Below are 13,715 nucleotides of genomic sequence, written 5' to 3' on the forward strand. Positions count from 1 at the left end.
GTATCTCTTGACTTCCTATTTTGCATTCCATTCCCCTATAATAAAAATCTTTTTTGGGTGTTAGTTCTAGAAGGTCTTGTAGGTCTTCATAGAATCATTCAACTTCAGCTTCTTCAGCATTACTGGTCGGGGGATAGACTTGGATTACTGTGATATTGAATGGTTTGCCTTGGAAATGAACAGAGATCATTCTGTCACTTTTGAGATGACATCCAAGTACTGCATTTCAGACTCTTTTGTTGACTTTGATGGCTACTCCATTTCTTCTAAGGGATTCTTGCCCACAGTAGTAGATATAATGGTCATCTGAGTTAAATTGAACCATTCCAGTCCATTTTAGTTTGCTGATTCCTAAAATGTCAATGTTCACTGTTGCCATCTGCTGTTTGACCACTTCCAATTTCCCTTGATTCATGGACCTAACGTTCCAGGTTCCTATGCAGTATTGCTCTTTACAGCATCAGATTTTACTTCTGTCACCAGTCACATCCACAACTGGGTGTTGTTTTTGCATTGGCTCCATCTCTTCATTCTTTCTGGAGTTATTTCTCCACTGATCTCACTGGCATTGGAGGGACTGTGAGGAGATACCCCATATCCAAGGGCAAAGGAGAAGCCACAGAGATAGTAGGAGGGGAAAATCCTGTTTGGAATCATCCCCATACCTGCCAGAGACACTTACAGGGCTCAAACATACCTCGTGCACACGAGGACCCAGAGACCCCACAGATACTGAGCCAGATCTGTCTTTGAGTGTCTCCTGTGGAGGTATGGGTCAGCATGGCCTGTCTTTGAGTGTCCTCTGTGGAGGTAAGGGTCAGCATGGCCTGTCTTTGAGTGCCCTCTGTGGAGGTAAGGGTCAGCATGGCCTGCTGCAGGGGTAGGGGCTTTCGGTACCGCAGACTGGGTGTGATGTAAGCCCTCTTGGAGGAGGTTGCCATTAACTCCACCATAGAGCTGCCAGAACTTAGTCAGGAAAGGGGAAACAGACTCCTGGAGGGCACAAACAGAACCTTGTGCACACCAGGGCCCAGGAGAAAGGAGCATTGGCCCCACAGGAGACTGACCCGGACTTGCCGTGAGTGTTCAGGAGTCTCCGGCAGCGGCGTGGGTCTCGGGGGCCCGCTGCAGGGTCGGGGCACTGAGCGCAGCAGTGCATCATGGGACCTTTGACGGAGCTCACCACTATCCTCATCACCGGCCTCAGGTCAAATAACAGGGAGGGAGCACAGCCCCACCCTTCAACAGAAAATTGGATTAAAGACTTACTGAGCATGGCCCCGCCCATCAGAACAAGACCCAGCTTCCCCCTCAGTCAGTCTCTCCCATCAGGAAGCTTCCATAAATGCCTCTTATCCTTCTCCATCAGAGGGCAGACAGAATGAAAACCACAATCACAGAAAATGAACCAACCTGATAACATGGACCACAGCCTTGTCTGTCTAAATGAAATTATGAACCATGCCATGTGGGGCCACCCAAGACGGACGGGCCATGGTGGAGAGTTCTGACAAAACGTGGTCCACTGGAGAAGGGAATGGCAAACCACTTCAGCACTCTTGCCTTATGAACCCCATGAACAGTATGAAAAGGCAAAAAGATAGGACCCTGAAAGATGAACTCCCCAGGTCAGTAGGTGCCCAATATGCTACTGGAGAAGAGTGGAGAAATAACTCCAGAAAGAATGAAAAGTTACAGGTAAGCAGGTGAAAACCGTAGTGTAAGAATCTGGGCGCAGCCTCGTACAGTCTCATCCAGGGTTGCTTCCTAAGCACGCTAGCAAACTGGGCCCTCAAGGACAGGACGGATGGAGTGGACCGCAGAGTAGACACTTCCACCTGGCCAAGTTCAACTGGGAGAAGGCCCTTCCCGTGGCAGCCAGAGGCAGGGTGTGGTGTGCTTTAGGGAGTCCTCACGATTCAGGGAGAGCAAACCTCCCCAGGAGAAGCAGGCAAGAGAAAAACAAATGCAGAATCAATGTGTGGAAGTGAGCTGTGAGCTGAGGGGTGCGACACCCTGGGAACTGGACGGGCCGACACCACCAGAGCCCAGGGCTGGCAGGGCAGGGGAGGGACACGACCAATGACCTCCAGAGGGTGAGCCATGGACGCAGAACAAAGGTGTGAAGAGCTAATCCCCGTGAATTTAGACAAACTGGAAAATGGGCCAACAATGTGTGTGCAGCAGCCTTGCACACGTGGACGGTGAACGCACAAGCCCATCAAAGGCACATCAGGCAGACGTGCTGGGGTTCCTGCGTGGAAGCGACAGGACCCCACAGGGTGCTAGGAAGGCAGGCTAAGGTTCAAAGCGAACCTTTGTTTGGATGGATGGATGGACAGATGGAGTGCATGGAAAAGCACATGTGTGTGCACGGGGTGCTGGAGGACATATGTGCGTGTGTGCACGTGTGCACAGATTAAAACCTAAACACATTCAGGGGCATTATCCTTGAGTAGACTGGGATGCTTTATGCTGATTTCATCTTGCACAACCAGAATAAAGACTGTCTTCATTTGGGGAAAATGATGTTGCTGATAAATAGCACAAAAAGAGGCTCACGGCCTAGATTACAATATGACCATCCTCCCCCTTTAGACTTGCATGTGTGTGTGTTGTTCAGTCGCTAAGTCATGTCAGACTCTTTGAAACCCATGGACTGCAGCACGCCAGGCCTCCTTGTCCATCGCCAACTCCTGGAGTTTGCTCAGACTCATGTCTATTGAGTCGGTGATGCCATCCAGCCATCTCATTCTCTGTCGTCCCCTTCTCCTCCTGCCCTCAATCTTTCCCAGCATCAGGGTCTTTTCAAATGAGTCAGCTCTTCGCATCAGGTAGCCAAAGTATTGGAGTTTCAGCTTCAACATCAGTCCTTCCAATGAACACCCAGGACTGATCTCTTTTAGGATGGACCGGTTTGGGGACTCTTAACAGTCCTTTCCAACAGCACAGTTCAAAAGCATCAATTCTTCAGCACTCAGCGTTCTTCATGGTCCAACTCTCACATCCATACGTGACTACTGGGAAAACCATAGCTTTGACTGTACAGACCTTTGTCAGCAAAGTGATGTGTCTGCTTTTTAATATGTTGTCTAGGTTTGTCATAGCTTTTCTTCCAAGCATCTTTTAGCTTCATGGCTGCAGTCACCATCCACCGTGACTTTGGAGCCCAAGAAAATAAAGTCTGTCACTGTTCCCACTGGTGTCTATATAGACTCTCAGATGAAATTGGAAGTACACACACCAAAATGTCAACTGCAGTAATTTCAAGGTGCTGGGATAACTGTTATTTCCCATTTCTTACTTTTGTGTATACATGTTCTGTAACTTGTAAGAAGTCATCGTTAGGAAAGTTTTCCTTCTGGCAGATGAACCAGGAAGGTGCTCCACAGCCACGTTATGTGTCCCAGGGTGGCTTGCAGCCAGAACTGGCTGAGGCAGGTCCAGAGGCCCACACACAGCCTCCACGGGGAGCCCCTCTGCACAGCTAGCCCAGCTCCAGGGCGACAGCCAGGCCCTCTCCTCTGCCCAGCTGCCTTCCTCAGCCCTGCCTGGAGCAGCAGATGGGGCGGCCCCCGGCGAACTTCCCTCGGGGTAGGAGGGAGCCCCACAAGGGAGCCCGGCCCTCGACAAGACACCCTGGAAATCAGGCCAAACCAGCACGGCTGCAGACACTGCCCTGACCAGCAAAAAGCCTTCTGGGTTGGGGTCCTCCCCTGCTGGGCTGCAACCCCCCACCTCCTCTGCCACCTGCCCACCCCGCCCCCCACCATTCTGCTCTCAGCAGCAATCCCCTCCCTGGAGCACCTACCACCTTCCTGCTGGAAGATGGGGTCCCCGTCCCTCACGCCTCACCACCCCTCCTCCCGCCCCTCCATGGGGGCAGACGCGCCACCCGGGACCCCCATTCCTGGCTCACGGTCACCCTCTAGTTTCCTCTCCGTCTCAACTGGGGGTGATTCCCACATCCACCAGCCCCCTAGAACAGCCCTGGCAAAGCAGACGTTCAGTAAATGCACGTGGAAGAAACGGATGCCCTGGCCACTAGTGGGCATCCTGGAGCCCGTGGGCAGGAACGGGAGGTGCCGCCCCACCTCCTGTGAGCTGTGATGAGCCCAGACACCCCCACCTCCCAGCGGCACCTCCAGAGCACACTCCAGTCCTGATGTGCACACACCGCCCTCCTCTCCCGACAGACAGCCGAGGCCAGGGGGCCAGCAAGACCACTGGCCAGATGCAGAGCCCCTGGCCTGGGTAGGGCTGCATGCATGCCTGCTGTCGATTCAGTCTTGCTGAGTCCTTGGGGTCCCATGGACTGTCGCCCACCGGGCTCCTCTGTCCATGGGGCTCTCCATGCAAGAACACTGGAGTGGGCTGCAATGCCCACCTCCAGGGGATCTTCCCCACCCAGGGATTGAACCTGCGTCTCTTATGTGTCCTGCACTGGCAGGCGGATTCTTTTACCACCAGCGCCACCTGGGAAGCCACGTCGGGGTGGAGAGGGTTAAAACCCCTCCAGGGGGGCTGCTTTATTTCAGGTCAGTGAGCAGAAACCCCGCCCTAGAGTCCTCAGGGCCAGCAGCCCAGAGGCGGCCCCACAGGCGGGTGCCAGCAGAGGGGACCGGCAGCCCAGACTGCCTGGCCGCGGAGCCCAGCGCTGCTTCTTCACTGAGATCCGTCCACCCTCCAGGACTCCTCCTCCTGCTGCTCCCCTGGATAAGAAACTGGCAGGGAGCGGGGAGCCTGGAGGTGAGGGGCCAGGCCGTCCCCGAGGAGCCCACGTGCCCGCGCAGGACAGTGGCTGCTGCTGGAAGCACCGCCCAGAGCAGTCTCTGCTCTTGGGCCTCCCCTCTTCCCACCGCAGCAGGGGCACCCGGAGCCCAGGGCCCGACGTGGGGTAAGCGCTGCACAGGCACGCTCTGCTCAGAGCTCACACGTGTGCGGGATACACAGTGAGAACCAGGTGTCAGGGTAACTGCTCCTCAGAGATGACCCAGGCCTCTGTCCTGCAGCCCCTGAGGTGAGGGCGCTGTGGCCAGATCCAGGGTGCCCCCCACAGCAGTCTGTTACTAAAAGACCCATTTCACAGAGTGGGAAATGGAGGTGATGCTCCAGGGGCACGGGCCCAGAGGCAGGGGTCCGTCCAGCCTCTTCACTGGAGCCGAGGACAGGGTCTAAGAAAGAACAGGGCATCCCTGCTTCCCCCCACCCCGACCCCAACAGGGCCCAGGCCGCCTAGCCATGTCCCAGGGGACAGCTCTGCGCAGCGGCCCACCCACCAGCGGCCTTGCCGTAGCAGCAGGGCCAGGGAGAGTCATCGCCCTCAGCCCCGGGCTCTCCTCCCTGCGTGCCTCCCTGTCCCCACACAGCCCCCTCCCCGGGAATTCCACAAAGTGGCTTGAACTGGGGAGATTTGGGGGCATGACCGGGGTCACCCTGCCGGCCCTGCAGCAGCCCAGCCACCGCCTGGACTCACCGATGGCCATGAGGGCGTTGCAGTCCTTCTTGTGGAAGTCGGACCAGGCCTTGGTCTTGCAGTACTTGCTGCAGGTCAGGATCCCATAGCAGCGGGTGCACGGTGCCAGGCGCACCCCGATGGAGCGGCCGCACTGGTAACAGAACTTGAAGAAGGGAATCCTGCAAGGGAGCGGGCGGGCAGTCAGGGGGTGCCCGGCACATGTGCCTGAGGCCCTGGGCGCCGGGACCTGCCACGTCCCGCACTCAGAGCGGCCGGCGAGTGAGCCCTGGTCTAAGCATGTCCAGCCCAGTGCTACCAAGAACAGGAAACAAGCCCCCACCCTGTGCTGGCCAACCCGAGCGGGCAGGAAATTACACCCCCCTACTCGGAGACCCTCACGTCATTACCATGGCAAGGGGGTGGGAGGAGTCTGCAGTGGGGGAGCCGGTTCTGGGCGGGCCTGCAGGGGGCATGGGGCAGTGAGCTGGGTGCATGCCCTTCCCGCTCCCGCCCACCCACCCCCACCCTGCCCACCAGGGTTTCCTGGGCAGAAACTATCTGGGATGCCCATGGGGATAACACAGCACTGGGCATCCAGAGACTGCCCCCAACAGCAGGGATGGGGCAGAGCTGAGGCCCAAGGGGGCCAGCAGTGGAGGGGCAGGGAGGGTGTGGGGCGCAGGGCAGCACCTCCGCCTTGACGGACGTGGGGGGGCATCTCTGAGCAGCAGAGCTGGGCTTACCCCCACTTAGCCACTCCCCCCACCGGGGGCCATGGAACCCACCCAGAGCCACCGAGGCCAGTCCACAAGGGAGTCTGCAACGCCCCCTGCCCCCATCCTGGCTTGAGCCACGGCCGGCAGCAGAGCTGGGCCTCTCAGGAGCGACCCTGCCCCGGGCAGGGAGGTCACAGCGGGCTCAGCAGCACCACCCAGCCGGGCAGCACCCAGCACTTACTGCTCCTGCTCCGGCAGGTCCTGCCCCTTGGGCATGCCGCCCCTCCGCTTCAGCCGGAGGCAGGGGGCCAGCTCCGCTGCACCGAGAGAGACCCACGTCAGCCTCCAAGGCCCCCAGTCGTGCGTGATGCCCACATGTGGAGGGCGGCACTGTGCTGCCCGCCTCCACCACCCGGTGAGCCTCCTCCCCGGCCCTACAAGGCCGGCGGGGTGGGCAGCACAGTGCTTGAGCGGCCCCCAGCAGGTCCGAGGGCACAGAGCGGGGTGCGTCTGTGAGCTGTGCAAGCCTCCTGGCCGTCGGCCCCAGCTCCGGGTTCCCGACTCCACCTTTAATGGCCACGGGGCAGCAGCAGGTTCCCTCTGGCCTTGGCCAGCTCACATGCCCCTCTGGTCTGGAGACCCTTGGCTCTGCTCTCTGACCACTGGCAGCAGGACGCCCAGAGGGCTGGGGACAGGACAGCAGCGAGCCCCCACAGTAATCAGCTGATGCTCAACCACACCCTCTGCTTTCCTGTCCTTAGACAACGCATCAGTCCTCTCAAGGAAGGCCACGCACCCTCCACTCCCCCGGCACTCCTTAACACGCAGGAGCCCCACAGAGAAACACCCGTTGGCCAGGAGAGTAGAGAACGTGGGAGACCCTCCTTCCGCGCTCTTCATGCCCCCCAGCCCCCAGGACTGCTCCCCATGCTGTTGTGGGGTCCGGAAGCAGCTCTGTGAGTGACAGAGTGGGCAGGGCCAACGTACCCTCCAGAACCACCTCACACCAGAGTGACGCTTCTGGGGGAGCTGGCGATAAAGCAAGATGTAACTTTAACTCTCCTTTCCAAATCAGATGCCTTTCATTCATTTTTGTTGTCTAATTGCATAGTTTACAATTCTGGTGCAATGTTACACAGAAGGGGGGGAGAGAACACGTTTCCGTCTTCTTCCCGACCTTGGGGTGAGCGTGTGCCCAGCCTCTCAACACTGACTTGATGTGTGCTGTGGGGGTTTTCTCACAGGCGCCCTTCATCATGTTAAAGCAATGCCCTTCTCTTCTTTGCTGTGTGTTTCATCATGAAAGGATGTTGGATTTTCTACATCAGTTTTCTTTTTTTACATCAACTGAATTTTTTCTTTCATTTTAATAGTGTGGTATATTACATTGACAATTTTGTTGTTGCTAAACCTTCCTTGCGTTTCTGGAGTGGATCCCCCTGAGTCACGGTAGGCAGTTCTTCGGCACGATGCTGAGTGTGGCTTGCTGCTGTATGTGTATTTCTGGCCACAGTGTGCAGCATGGGGATCTTAGCTGCCCAACCAGGGATGGGCCTCGTGCCCCTGCCTTGGAAGCACAGAGACTTAGCCACTAGACTGTCAGGGAAGACCCAGTTCATTAGTATTTTGTTGTAGATTTTTGCATTTATATTCATAAAGGATATTGGTCTTTAGTTTTCTTATAATGCTATTGTCTGGCTTTGGAATCAGTAATGAGGCTTCATAAGTTAGGAAGTGTTCCTTTCTCTTTAATTTTCTCATTTAATTTTCTAACGAAAAGGGTTTGTGCTAATTCCATGTTAAATGTTTGGTATACTTTACCAATGGAGCCATCTGTACCTGGGTTTCCCTTTGTTGGGAGGTTTTCTGTTACTCAATCTTTTTAACTGTTATAAATCTGGGCAGGTTTTTACTTCCCTCTTTAATGAGTTGTGGTAGATGCTGTTTTCAGCAGCTTGTCCATTTCATCTTGGTGCTCCAACTCGTCATAAAGTTGTTCATAGTATTCTCTCATACTTCTTTTCACTCCTAAATCTTTGGTAGTAATATCTACTCTTTTAATTCTTTTAGTAATTTGAGTCTTCATTTTTTTCCTGGTAAATCTAGCCAAATGTGTCCGTTTTCCTGATTTTTTCAATGAACCATTTCCAAGGTTTACTGATATTCTCTATTACTTTTCTATCCTCTATTTCACTAATATTCTCTCTAAAAGACACATATACATTTATCTAGCTGGCAAACTAGCTTATTTTAGGTTTAGTGAGCTCTTCTTTTGCAGGTGTTTTAAGGAGCAAGGTTAGGCTATTGATTGCGATTTTCTTTTTAATATAGGCATTCATAGCTATACATTTCCCTGTAATCACTGCTTTAGTTGCATTCTGTAAGTTTTGATATGTTGTCTTCTTCTGCATTCATATCAAAGTACTTTCTAATTGCTTTTTTAATTTCTTCTTTGACCCCCTGGTTATTTAGAAGTGTATTGTTTTATGTGATATTTCCAAATGTCTTCCTGTTATACTCATTTCTAATTCCATTCTGTTGTGGCCAGAGTACCTAATTTGCATTCTTTCTATGCCTATAAATGTATTAAGAGTTTTGTGTGGGGGGGTTCTTTTGACCGAGCACATGGTCTGCCCTGGACAACATCCCACATGCACTTGAGAAGAATATGCATCTGAAGTTTGGTGGGTATAGTGTCTGTAAATGCATTAGGTCTTGTGGTCTAATGTGTGTGTGTGTGTGTTCATTCAACTCAGTCATGCCTGACTCTTTGTGACCCCATGGACTGTAGCACACCAGGATTCCCTGTCCTCTCTAGTCTAACAGTATTGCTCAATCTTCTTTTCTCTATAATTTTGTGCCTAGATTTTCTACAAATTATTGAACATTGGAAATTGACACCCCCAACTATTTTATTATTGAATTATTTATGTTGCATTTCACATGTGTCTTTTCTGCTTTGTTTATTTGGGTGTCTGCTGGTAGGTCTCCCTGATTAACTGACTATTTCATCATTTAAAAATGTCCCTTTTTATTGTCCATAATATTTTTGCTTTAAAGTCCATTTTTAGATGACATAAGTGTAGCTATTCCAGCTTTCTCGTGGTTGTGATTTTCATGATGTAAGATTCTGTTTTCATTTTACTTCCAATCTATTTGCATCATTGAGTCTAAAATATGTCTCCTGTGGGGAGCATGTAAATGGACTTTTCTTATTTTTATTCAATCTAATGGTTTCTGCCTCTTGACTGTATTATTCAGTCCACTCATACTTAGCGTTATTCCTGACATCGCTGGGTTTACATTTGCTGTTTCACGTTTTGTTTTCTACGTGTCTCGTATTTTTGTCCTTCTACTCCTCCTTTATTTACGTTTTTGCATTAAGTGAATACTTTTAAATGTAATGTTTAATTTCTTTAATTATTTTAAACTATACTTTTGTTATTTCCTTGAAAGTGAAAGTGAAAGTCACTCAGTAATGTCTGACTCTTTGCGACTCCATGGACCATACAGCTCATGGAATTCTCCAGGCCAGAATACTGGAGTGGGTAGCCGTTCCCTTCTCCAGGGGATCTTCCCAACCCAGGGATCAAACCCAGGTCTCCTGCATTGCAGATGGATTCTTTACCAGCTGAACCGCCAGGATTACAATAAATAAAATCCATACATATATGCTTATAGTAATTTTTCTACAAAGTGGTTATAAATCATGCAAATTTCTTTTTAAACCTGTTAAGAAAACATGCATTTATTTTTTATTTTTACAATTAGCTCTGCCAGTGCTCTTTATTCACATGGGGGACTTGATTTCCATCTGGAGTTACGTGCTTTAGTACTTCCTGTAAAGCAGGACTACGAGGGACAAATTCTCAAGGGTTCCTTCTTCGGGAATGCCTTTCTGTCACCTTCATCCCGCTTTGCTGGGTCTAGGATTCTCAGCTGAAGCTTACCGCTTTGAGCGCTTGACTATGACGTACCACTGCCTCCTGGCCTCCGTGGCTTCTGACGAGGGGCCGACTGCTGACTTCACTGGGGTCCCCTTGTGACGAATCATTCGGTCTCAGTATTTTACCTGTCGTGTGTCTGTGGGTGTCTGTGTTTATCCTATTGGGAGTTCATTAAGCTCTCTGGATATATAGGTTGACGATTTTCAACAGATTTTGGGTGTTTTCCTCACGGTATCTTCCACCACACTTCCTGCTCCCCTCTCTCCATTACGCCCACGTGACTGTCGCTCAGCGGCGCCCACGCTTCACTGGGGCCTGTTCATTTCCCACCATCACGCCCCTTCTGGGCTGACTGTCGCTCAGCGGTGCCCACGTTTCACGGGGGCCTGTTCATTTCCCACCATCACGCCCCCTCTGGGCTGACTGTCGTTCAGCGGCGCCCACGTTTCACGGGGGCCTGTTCATTTCCCACCATCACGCCCCCTCTGGGCTGACTCGTCATTTGTGTGTTGGGTGGTGTGCAGGTGACAGGGTAGGGGAGGCTTGTGTTTGAGTCGGGGGCAGGGGGGTGTTATGGACACACCTGTATCCTTCCAAGATTAATTTGCTGAAAGCCTAACCCCAATGCCACGAGACTTGGATGGGGGCTTTGGTGTGATGGGGCAGACCCCTCTGGTGGGATTAGTGCCCTGTAAAAAGAGGAAGTGCACACTCTCCCACCCGCGTCGAGGAGCCAGGAAGCAGCCCTCCCCAGAACCGGCCACGCCGGCTCCCGGAGCTCAGTCTCCAGCCTCCTGAACTGAGCAAACACCCGCTTGTTGTCTAGGCATCCCCCACCCTGCTGAACTCAGGCCATGGTACCTTCACAGCCCCGACCCAACGGGACAGGGAGGTCGTGTGTGGGCACGCAGCTATGAGGTGGTCGGCGGCCACGAGCTGGTGGAGGGTGAGTAGACGTGTGTGGCTGTGGGTGGGCTGGTGAGCGTGGGGGTGGGGAGGCTTATGATGGATGGTGGGTATATATGTGTAATAGGGTGCAAGGCGGTTCTGTGGGGAAGGATGGGATGAGTGTGCACGTGGGGAGGAATAGTGTGGGTATGTGGGGGGGTGAGGGGGTTGATCCCTGGGGGCTTGTGTGGGGGCTGGGCTGGGGTAGCAGGTGTGTGAGGACAGGGGTGTGAGGGGTGGTGGAGGTGAGCAGTTGGTAGGGATGTGTGTGAGCGGGTGGGTGGGCATCTGGTTAGTAACTATTTGTGGGCGGGGGAACAGGGGTCTTATTTTGTGCGTGCAGGAAGTTTGGATATTGGGGTGTGTGTGCGACAGAGGTGGGTGAGGAGCTGAGGGTGCGCAGGTCTGTGGGGGATTTGGCAGGTTTGTGTTAGTGTGTGAGTGTGTGTGCAGCAGTGAGGAGTGCTGTGTATGGAAGGTGGGCATCTCGGGGCTGTGGGGTGCAGACAGGCGGTGTGTGGAAAGGTAGGTGGGTGTGGGCTTGGAGGTTGTGTGTATATGGATGTGTGTGGATGGGGGCCTGGCAGGTGGGGGAGGTGGGGAGGCTGGTCCATGTGTGTGTGAGCACATGCATGGGTGGTGGGCAGGGCGGCGATGTTGCTGGGGGCTTGGGGGGGGTACATGTAAGGGAGTCGAGCAGGGCGGAGCATCAGGGTGCCCCCGCCCAGCTGCTCTCTGAGCACCCCCTGGCATCACCTCTGTCTCCCCGTCACCTGTTGTGCGGGTTCCAGGCAGCGGAAGGGAGCAGAGGTGTGGCTGAGAGGCCACCTGTCCCAGCCCCCCACACAGGCAGCCGTGCCCCAGGCTCACCGCTCACCCTGCCCCACCCCCCTCTCCTGGAAGGCACAGCCCCTCCCCTGGGTCCATGGGCTGCCCCGGGAGTCCACTCTCTTTTGCCAGCTGAGCCAGGAGACAAGCTCCTCGTCTGTGTGCCATGGGGTTCTGGATCCTTCGCCCACTCCCGAGGACCGGCCTGGCTCTCACTCAAGACTGCAGCTCAGGCTGGCTCTCCATGGGGCTAGACCGCAGGGCGCTCGGGAGAGGGTGACCCAGGGCTTCACCCCTCGACCAGGCTGTCTACCAGCTCCACCCCCAGGGCGCAGCTCACCAAGCATACCGCAGGGCAGGGTCCCTCGCCCCCACCCCCCGTGCAGGCACGTCGCCCCTCCTCAGGTGTCTTATCCCCCACCGTGGCAGCGGGGCAGGCAGGGGGTGGGGCCGGCTGGGACACTGGACAAAGGTGATGCTCCCAGACCTGTGATGGGGCCCCCCAATTTCTCTTCCCAGGCTCACCTCCCCAGCCCGGGAACCCCCTTCTCAATTCCCCTTGCAGACATCCTTGGCAGAACATCTGAGGGCCAGGTGGACACTGGCCCAACAGGCGTGTCCCTTCCTGGCCCACCCCACAGAGCCTCCTGGAGCCAGACCTTCGGGGGATGCAGCCCCTAGAAGAAGGCACCCATGCTCTTCCACAATGCATAAAGCCTGGCACACACACTCAGGCCAAGGGGGCCTCCGGGTCAGCTCTGAGCTGCCTGAGGAGCCCACTGCAGCTGCCCACCCCGCTGGCTGCCCACCATGCCCATGCTCCCACCCTGCCCGAGCACCCGCCACACCCACCTCTCTTGCTCAGATGCAGCACCTTTGGGTCCCACTGGCACTCCTTGGCAAAGACAGCCTGCCGCAGCTGGAGGCCCATGTATTCCAGGAGCTTCTTCCGGGCCAGAAATGTCTCCCGCTCTGCGGGCATCAGCATGTGGAAGGGGCAGTGGGCTATCTTCCGGTCCTGCAACCCAGCGCCGGTCACCACCTCTGAGCACGGGGCACCTGGCCCCCAGTCCACAAGGGGGAGCAGGTCCAGCAGCCCTGGCCCACCGCCGACACGGGAGTACACTGTGGTCGCGGCGATGATTGTGAGGACAGACCAGGATAACGCTGAGAGAGCTGGCACACAGGCAGCCATGCTGGCAGCACATGCTGGGGGCCCTGGACTTTCCCTTCTAGGAAGCCGGGGCAGGACTTTGGTCAGAGGCACGAGGGACCTTTGGCCCACCTTGCCCAAGAGTTGCTAAAAGAAAGCCCCAGATCCACCCCCATCGCCAGGGAGAGACTCAACCCACCTGGAAGAATCTGAAATAGCCATAGTCAACGGCTGTGCCCACGGCCGTTTTGTCCCCCTGTGAGAGCCTCACAGGGTTCAGGATGTCAGCCCCGTAATTAATGAGCCGGTCAATCTGTGGAGAACAGAGCCCACGTCAAAGGCTCGCATTTGCCCCAGCCACCAGGGGGCTCTCACCCCCAGGAGGAGAGCAGGGCCGGGCTCCTGGCCCCCGCGTGACCCAGCCGGGCCACCCTCCCAGGTGTGCGGAGTGTCAGCAAGACAGACAAGACAGACGGACAAGACATTAGGGTGGTGTGTCCTCAGAGCGACCCTCAGAGCAAGGTCCTCGGGCGGCCCTCCCTGACCCAACCGCACCCCCAGGGCACCCTGCTGAGGTCTGGCAAGTGGCAGGAGGGCAAACCCCAAGCCGGCCTGTTTGAGAGACTGGGACCTGGGCCCCTTGCTGCAGCGCTTGCACCTGAACA

The 13,715-nt window shown here is 54.9% G+C and overlaps 1 protein-coding gene across 3 annotated transcripts in view; it reads right to left on the reverse strand.

Annotated features, from left to right (window-relative positions):
* Positions 1 to 13,715, reverse strand: part of ANKMY1 (ankyrin repeat and MYND domain containing 1) — a 55,363-nt gene that overhangs the window by 17,195 nt on the left and 24,453 nt on the right. The window contains exons 14-17 of one of the 3 annotated variants that reach the window (XM_006077159.3): positions 13,250 to 13,363; positions 12,750 to 12,915; positions 6,416 to 6,491; positions 5,477 to 5,637 (exon numbers count right to left, since the gene is read on the reverse strand). In XM_006077159.3, the coding sequence (XP_006077221.3) occupies positions 5,477 to 5,637; positions 6,416 to 6,491; positions 12,750 to 12,915; positions 13,250 to 13,363 (517 nt within the window). Of the gene's footprint in view, positions 1 to 5,476; positions 5,638 to 6,415; positions 6,492 to 9,951; positions 10,214 to 10,265; positions 10,811 to 12,749; positions 12,916 to 13,249; positions 13,364 to 13,715 lie in introns of those variants that run through there. The other 2 variants (XM_044945388.1, XM_044945389.1) reach the window with 2 other exon arrangements.

The sequence above is a fragment of the Bubalus bubalis genome, chromosome 6 (assembly GCF_019923935.1).
Source record: "Bubalus bubalis isolate 160015118507 breed Murrah chromosome 6, NDDB_SH_1, whole genome shotgun sequence".
Classification (NCBI taxonomy): Eukaryota; Metazoa; Chordata; class Mammalia; order Artiodactyla; family Bovidae; genus Bubalus; species Bubalus bubalis.